The 8932-nt window shown below is 39.2% G+C and overlaps 1 protein-coding gene across 1 annotated transcript in view; it reads left to right on the top strand.

The window, feature by feature from the left end:
- The first annotated feature begins 1004 nt into the window (after positions 1-1004).
- Pop4 (ribonuclease P/MRP subunit POP4) overlaps positions 1005-8932 on the top strand; it is a 31874-nt gene continuing 23946 nt past the window's right edge. Inside the window, exon 1 of the mRNA XM_083138492.1 lies at positions 1005-1189. Coding sequence (XP_082994618.1) covers positions 1096-1189 — 94 coding nt within the window. The 5' untranslated portion in view covers positions 1005-1095. The remainder of the gene's footprint in view (positions 1190-8932) is intronic.

Below are 8932 nucleotides of genomic sequence, written 5' to 3'. Positions count from 1 at the left end.
TATTAGAAGGGCGTTAAAGGTGCATGCTAACTTCAAACTTAAGTTTTTTTTTAGGAGATTATACTATTTTGGAAGAAAATATGCCTCGTTTGACGCCTTGTAAAAATTAAAAATACCTTCTTTGCCCTTCCCTGGAAAAAATACAGCGGACGTCCATGTTTAAAATATTTACAATTATTTTTCCTCATGTATCACCATGGACGCCCGCAGGATTTTTTCCAGGGAGGGGCAAGGAAGGCATTTTTATCCAGGGGGGGGGGAAACGAAGGCAAATTTTCCCCAAAAACAGTGTTGCTCCCTAAAAAACATTGCTTAAATTTGAATGTATCGTATTCATGCAATAATTAACACATATTATTGTGGCTAAAATTAAATTATATGTGTGAAATACATATTTTTTGGTTGACTTTCATTTTCCAGGGGGGGCACGGCCCCCCCTTGCCCCTTCCGGACGCCTATGTGTATCACCAGGCGCTGTAATGCACTGCGACAACAAGGGGTAGGAATTCATTTTTGGAAAGGGAGAGGGGAGAATATAACTTGTCCAACTTTTCCTTTATTAACGGCAGCGCCTTGTTCAGGCTTGCCTTCGACTTTCCGATGAGGATCAATTATCCACCCACCCTGAAAGCAGCTTCCGAACCTCGGTCGGTCAGTCGATACATTGTTTCCTTTAGCTGTTTAATATTTGCGCGAATTCGGATTCCCCCTCTAATTATTTTCACCCACTCCAGAAGGAGTCCCCCACATCCCCTCCTGTGAACGACTCCTTCAACTAGCAAGCTCCAGTGAACTGCCTCGCCCGAGAGCATGCTCCGCGGCCTCGTAGTTCCTTTGAATGACTTCCGGTGAACGCTTCCTTTCGGTGAGCGAGCTCCGGTGAACTGCTTCCCGAAAAGGAACTGCCATGACCCATCACATTCAATGAATGTAGTCCTGACGTCAGAAAACGAAGGGCGGAGTTTGACTACGAGAGGTATGGAAAAGCGTACGATCAGTGATGTTTGTGATGTAGTCACAGATTATTTTATACTATAATCTGTGATCTTGTAGTCTGTGTTTATATGTGTTGTGCTGCTGTTGCTGCTGTGCTGCATGAAAGAAACCCTTAGAACAGAAACCCGAAGAGACAAACCATACGATCTCATAAGACAGAAAATGCCAAAAGGCAGATTCAGAAGAGAAAGAGGTTTGATGATTTTTCTACTTCGTACATCACATGTTTTTCTTTAAAAAATTGGTACTATTATAGTATAAGGGAAACACCCATAAATCATATATTTCGCACTTTTTTACATTGCTAACGTACTGTTTTGGAATGCGGAACATTTCCTAAGGTGAAATAATGCATTTCTAACTAAGATAATGTCTATTTCTTACATTTACAAGTACTTACTGTTACTTGTTATTTCGATTCTGTAACACATTATGGCGGGCGATAGCGTACTGGTTCAGGGCGCGTTGTGCGAGTGTTTTGTCGATTTATGCAGTGCTGCAACCTCGTTCACCGAAAAATACCTACTTTCGTGCCCGGATTTGAAATTATGCTAATACGTCGCAAACCATTGACGTTAGACCCACAAACCATTCACACTAGCCCCAAAAACCATTCATGCTAGCCCCAAAAACCATTTTCCGTAAGGTTAGGTTACGTTAGGTAAATATGCGATAACGCCCGGACATCTTTCTCTCATTTATTTTCCTTAATTTTACCACTGGTACTTACCTATTTTGCCTTGCGGAACATTCTTTAAGGTGAAGTTATGCCTGTTTCCATAAAATACTGTCAACTTTGGAGAGATTTTACAATACCGGGAATTTCTCCATTTTGTTTGAAATTCGGCATACTCACTAAATTAGGGCTCCTAATCACGAATCTGAAGTTAAAATTTGGCGCTCATGTGTCAAACTTGCAAAATAAGAGGATCAGTCATCGCAACCGACAATGCACAATTGCTCATTATTTATCGCAAGATTTTCCGTTTCGAATACTTAAAGAACGAAATATATATATTCCTGATATTACTACGACCCGAAAATTTAACTATGTTTCCTAACCTAACCTAGCCTAACCTAACCACGCGCCAATGGTCCGCGGAGCTAGCCATAAATCAGGAATTTCTATATGTGAGCGCCAAATTTTAAGTGGAGATTCGTGATTAGGAGACCCAAATTAGTAAGTATCCGAAATTTCAAACAAATTGGAGAAATTCCCTGTATTGTTAAATTATACCTCAACTTTTCATATTACGATTGATTATTTGTCTTACTTGTTCCACTTCTGTAATGGATCATCGCTCATCATGACGCGCCAGCTTGTGTTTTGTCGATGTTCAGTGCGCAAGCAGTGTTTCAAACCTTCATGACGGAAAATTACGTACTATTTCGATTTATTTTTTTAATGTTTACCTTCACAAACCATGCACGTTAGCCCCAAAAGCCATCCACGGGTAGCCCCACAAACCATTGAGGTTAGCCCCAAAAACCATCCACTGATAGCCCCACAAACCATTCACACAATGTTAGGTTAGGTTCCATTAGCACTCATTTCACCCCTAAATTCATCGAAAAAAGAAAGTGCGTCGAACATAGATAAAAATAGAAATTTTCGTAAAGAGAAGGGCACATTTGGAAACCCTGCAGAGATCGCGTGACTTTTTACGCTTTCGCCATCTGCACGCACACAATGGAAACAACGGCATAATGTGGCAGGCAATGCCAATTTCTTACGTAAAAAGTGATTAATTCTTGTTCGGCAGCATTAAACTACGAAGTTTTTACTTTCCGTGAAAGAAAATACCTCCAAGAACGTTCAGAATGCTAAAGAAACTCATTTCAGTAAGTACTTTCTCCTGTAAATTTGAAGAAATCCATCCGGGCGATATTGCATATTTACCTTAGGTTAGGCAAGCATTGTTAAAGGTAACAGTAGTATAAGCCGGAGACACATAAAACTCTGTTGTTTTCAAATAGAAATCATTGCTACTTACCTCATATGCATAGCGGAAGATTTTTCAAGCTGGCCATAACTTTTTTTCAAAGAAAAACACGTTACTTTTAACATTATAATCATTTATTGGTCGTTGCTAATTCGGCGGGCAAATCTTGACTCACGTTGTCTATCGTCAGCTGATATGCAATATCGTCAGCTGATGTGCAGTGTTTCCAAACTTATGAACCGATAAATGCCGCACAAACTATTCACAAAAGGTTTTTAAGCGAAAATTGAGGCTAGACTCTACTTTACGTCCTTATCTGCATGGTGATTGCTTCTTTGCGTTCGTGGTGCGGCACCCGGCATCTCTTTGGGTAAGTACCTTTTTCTTTTTACACTTTCTGTTCACGATAGCCCCACTATCCATTCACGGGGTCGAGGTATGCCTACGAGGTTAGGTTAGGCCTGTTAGGTTAGGTTCCATTAGCACTCATTTCACCCCTAAATATGTGCTTCAGCATCTAAAAAATACCTCAGTACGTTCAATTGCGCATATCCGGACAACATCGGTTTTTCTCGATATGAAATTTTTGCTCGCTTTGGGATTTACGTTGTTGAATTCCTTATAAAATAAGCTTTCCAACGATATATGACATGTATTCCTTAGGAAAAGGACGTAAACTAGAGTCTTACCTTTTATTGGGAAAAAAAAACCCGCTCACACATCATCTTGTCAAACTTCCGCGTGGTTGCTACACTGTGAGGGGGTTACATAACCAAACGCACGGAACATTTGATTCACGTAGTCGACGGTAATGGCGGCACGAGCTATCGCACAACGGAGATGCTCGATTGACGAAAAATACCTTATTTACAGGCAAAATACGTAGCACGATTATAAAAAAAATATCTCCGGCTTCAGAAAGTCCTCAAGAACACAATTCCGTAAGTACTTTCTCGTCTTTTCTCCTGTAAATTTTAAGAAATCCGTCTCCGACTTATACTACTGTTACCATTACCTTGTTAAAAAAAAATTAAAAATACTCGACACGCCATGTTCTAGTGAAAACACGGCGAGGCTGAAACACTGACTATGGGGTTGCGTCATCTTAACACACGGAACATTGTACTCTCGTGCAGAAAGCACATGACGGCAGAAGAAACAGCATGTCGGACAGAGATTTTCGGAGAAAAAGACATGTTTTCGCATGAAAATGGATGAAATTTAGATTCACGAACTTCCACAACGCTACAGAAAATGATTTCTGTAAATACTTTCTCCTGTAAATGTGAAGAAATCCGTTTCCCTTATACTATAATGTTACCAAAAAATTACCAGCCTAAATCGTGGTTCATGAACTGTTTAAGTTTTCTACTTTTTAAGAGTTTAAGGAGCATTATAAAATTTTGAGCGCAATCAAGGTTTGCTAATGGACTGTTAAGAGTCAAAGTGCTAGCTATCCCCTGCTCGTTCCAGATCTGTTGCTGCTGAGGAACCTATCTCATCATCCTACAGGCAGGTGGGTGGGGGTACGTGGGGGTTGCCCAGTTATATGGTCCACGAGGAAGGTCCCGTGGGTTCCTCAACAGTGATGCCAACTCTAGTATAATGGTTCTAAACCTAGCAAAATTTGAACTTTGTTGTCACCTAGCACTCTTGTGGTTGGCATAATGGAAAATCCAGCACCATCTCAAAAACGGGCATCCTTGGGAAACAGAAATTGAATTGTAATGAAGATACTTTGAGGAAATATTTATTTTTAAGAAAATATCCAGATCTTGTGTGTACTTCTCTAGCGGACTTGTTCCAAACAAAAGGAAGTATGCCGACGAAGGGAAAAGCTTTTACAGGCCCTGATCCATTCTCTTGTTTTCATCTTTTCTTTATCCTCCCCGATTTAACAAGGGAGGAACATTTCATAAAAGGAAATCTGTAGAAAGTTGGAGGTCACAAATGAAACAAACGGATGCCGTTATCAGTCATGAAATTCCTAACGTTGCTTAACTACAATAAATAATCAATAAGGCAGTTCACAACTCCAAAATAGCAAAATAAAATTGAACTTAAAACTACTACAGTCATCAGAAAATGATAATAATAATTGTATAATAATAATAATAAAGCCTAGTATAATTTTATCACATTTAGCATAATTTAGGAGTTGAAACAGCACCTTTTCTTAGGAGGTTGGTATTGGCAAAGCTCTTGCTTAATCCACACATGACAGGCAGGGAGGGCCTGCAGCTAACATTGCAATCCAATGGCTAATCCAAGGTACAGGCGATGAATGTCACTGTAATTGAATGCATTTTTGAAAACTTTGCTCGATCTGTTTACCATAACTTCCTACACCCCAAAAATTCCACGAGTCACCACTGCGTGGATGCACAAAAGCACGTGAAAATTTTGAGGAATGAAGTAAACTTGCTGTCTGCATCAAACCAACATTCCTAACCTAACAACGTAAAATTACAATTACTTTCAAAACAAATCTATCACATATGTAAAGAAATCACATACCTTGAAAATATGGACTTCCCGTTCAGTCTTTGCATAGGTGAAATGCATCAAGCCTGATATTTTATTTTCAGATGCTAAAACCACGAACAACAAAAATTTTTAGGTACTAATCTGATATTCCCCGGACAGATTTCTTCATTTTCACAGAAGAAACTACTTAACGGTAATAAGTTCCTGTAGCATTGTCTAACATCTGGAAGGTGTTTTGTGTGATGTGGGAATGTTCCATAGCGGAAATTCAACCCACGAACCATTTCCGGTAAGGTTAGGTTAGGTAGGGTCACATATAGGTTACAATAGTTAAAAATTGGTTTAAAAAAAAATATGCATAGCCCCACGAACCATTGACACATAGCCCCACAAACCATTTGCGGAAACGAAGAAGTTATAGGTGTCTGGGAAATATCAGATTTTTACCAATATGTAGCACTGATATGTGACCAGCATACGTTTAATTCCTGTACAGAATGTAACCAGCACCAAATTATGATTTCGAATGTAGCTTATGTGAGCATGCATTCTTGTTTTCTGGTCAACTCGGACACAAATTTTTATGGTTGCAGATTTTCATGAGGTTTGAAGGAAGTTTCGTGTTTGAGACCAGGTATTACATGATCATGTGGTATAAAGCATTTAAGGGTGTTATTTTAATGCTAAGAGCCCTAAACCTGACCCATCTAACCTAACAATGTTTTCTCTGCACTCTGAAATTTTATAAATTTCAGAAATTCATCACATAGTGTCGGTTACTTTTTAAAAATATGAAATAGGCAAAATGTAGGTTAACAATGACAAAATTTGAACTCTAAATTCACTGAGGTGAGCACTAAATAGAAACGCCTGATCAGTGAACTTAGAATACGTATCAACAGAGTAATTTGAGTCAGTGGATATCACAACTGTTTTATTTATTTATTTTCATGTGGAAGGTGGTCGAGTAGGTTCCCAGGAACATAAGACAAAGTAACATAAGATAATAAGCAGGAGCGTACCGGCTCAATCAAAGAGGCCCTGGCAACTTAACCTGTTGGCTCTCAGAAATGCCGAATTAATTTACTTGCTCGCTTAAAATAGGAAAAAAAAACCTTATCTCACACCTTTATTGATATACCTTCTGTTGGAATCTTTTAGAGTATAAATTGTCTGCAGTTATGAATCCAGTAGGAAGATTCGGTTGCTTGGACAGTCTGTTTTTTATTGCCACACAAACCAGAAAACTTGGTAATTCATGAACTTTTTTCACTAATATTAGTTTTATGTGTGATATTTAAAATGTAACTTCACACCAAATATTTTCAAAGGGGGCCCAAGCCTTTTCATATTCAAATAAGAATGAGACAAATTAGGCATAGTGTACATACTATGCATAGCACTTTGTATGGCTGGAGCTTCAGACTACTTTTTGAAGAATTCTAATGTTGATAGATCACTTCCTGATTCAAGTTTTCCATACCTGCAGGCAGGCACGTATCCAGAGGGGGGGCTTAGGGGGCTCGAGCCCCCCCCGAAAGTTTTAGGTTTACACTAGATAAAATGAGTTTTTTTTTTGTTTCTTGTGGTGTGAAATAAAATAATGTGACAATAATTTAAGGAAAGAAATAATTATCGAGGCAAGACGGAGAATGTTCCGTAACCCTGTTATTGATAATAGCATGTATCCAAGATGGGGCACAGGGGGCTCGACCCTCTCCCCAGGAAATTTTTCACTTTACGTTAGATAAAATTAGGTTTTTGGCTTCTTAAATAATGTGAAAATAATGTAAGGAGAGAGATAATTATCGAGGCAAGAGGGAGCATGTTTTATACCCCTGTTATCATTAATAGCACGTATCCAAGGTGGAAATCAGGAGGCTTGAGCCCCCTTCAGGATTTTTTCTGTTTACACTAGATAAAATTAGGATTTTGGCTTCTTGAATAATGTCATGATAATTTGGGAGAAATAATTATCGACACAAGATGGAGAATGTTCTATAACCCTGTTATTGTTAATAGCACGTATCCAAGGTGGGGTTGATGTGGCTCGAGCCCCCCCCCCCCCAGGATTTTTTTTTATTTTACACTAGATAAACTTAGATTTTTGGCTTTTTGAATAATGTGACGATGATTTAAGGAGATAGACAAGTATCGAGGCAAGATGGAGAATGTTCTATAACCCTGTTGTTGGTAATATTGCACGTACACTTTTCTTGCGCTTTCGGTGTTGTCTCAGCGCACTTGAGGACTATGTATAGACTTGTCAGCATTTGGAAGCTGCACAACAAAGGTAGAGCGACACGTAGGGCGATTCGTTGTAATTTCTAATCTCTGGAAGGTGGGAGGGGGTACGTTCTTGAATGAGAGAAGGAGTCAATTACTGGTGATATTAACGAATCGTTTTATCTGCGTAACGTTCTACAATATAATGAGAATATAAATACGCCGATTCAATTTTTCGATTGATCTGTACAAAGAATCGGTTAATGAGATTTCAGAGGTAAGTGTGACAATTCATACAGTCGATTGGTGATCAGATCAGTCAGCGCCCTCTGGTTGCTTTATAAGATATAGTGATTCGAAAATGAAGGCATTGACGACAGCAGAACTTCCGGGGCCTCAGAGTAGTGCTAGCTCGGTTCGAGGGCTGAAGAGATCAAGGCCTCTCTCTCTTTCTCTCTCTCTCTCTAAAGTGAATATTTCATCAGTACCGGATATTAAACGGAAATAAACTGCATAGATCAACTGAAAATCAAAGTTTTGAGTGATGATTTAGTTTTGCCAGAACTAAATTTCGTATATGCAGTCTGAGAATTTCATTATATAAAAAAATACTTTTGTTTAAGCCTACTGGGTTCGAAACACATTCAAACACTTAACTACCATAAAGAGACAGCCGAAAATTTTATGAATGTCGAGATGTGAAAGCAAGAAGATGTTGCATATGTAGACATTTTTGGAGGAAATTGCAGGCTCTACCAGTACCCAAATCAGGGCTCTACCAACTGAGCCACCTAGTCATCCTTGACTTCAACCGATTTTTCGTTAAAATGTCTACATAGTACATGTCCTGTGTATATCAAATCGTAAGGTGTTGCCTGTATAGTGAACAAGCACAGAAAATATAGGAGAGAGAAGAAAACTGAGGAGCATTATCACCGGTTGAGGATAATTTTTTTCTATGGTCAACAAGAGCTACTACTTCAAGGTGACAATGACAGTGGCCTAATAAGGAAGATTTCACACCGTGTCGCCTGAAGATTAGGTTTGTGCGGCCTTTTGTGTCGCTACGGTGTGAAACGTTGCTGTTGATTGCCCTATTCCAATCGACATGTATCGCGTGTCCCTTCGGTCTGAAACCTTCCTAAGTCTTGAAAATCCAAGTCACAAGGGTGGAAAATTAGGGCCTTGTTAAGGTTAGGTGTGAAGGCAGGCAGACTACAGCACCCTAAAGGATCATATCCAAACCTGAAGGAAGAACACATCTTACTTCAATCTCCAAT

Source organism: Lepisma saccharinum, chromosome 17, assembly GCF_977018435.1.
Source record: "Lepisma saccharinum chromosome 17, izLepSacc3.1, whole genome shotgun sequence".
Classification (NCBI taxonomy): Eukaryota; Metazoa; Arthropoda; class Insecta; order Zygentoma; family Lepismatidae; genus Lepisma; species Lepisma saccharinum.
This window is presented reverse-complemented; position numbering and strand designations above follow the sequence as displayed.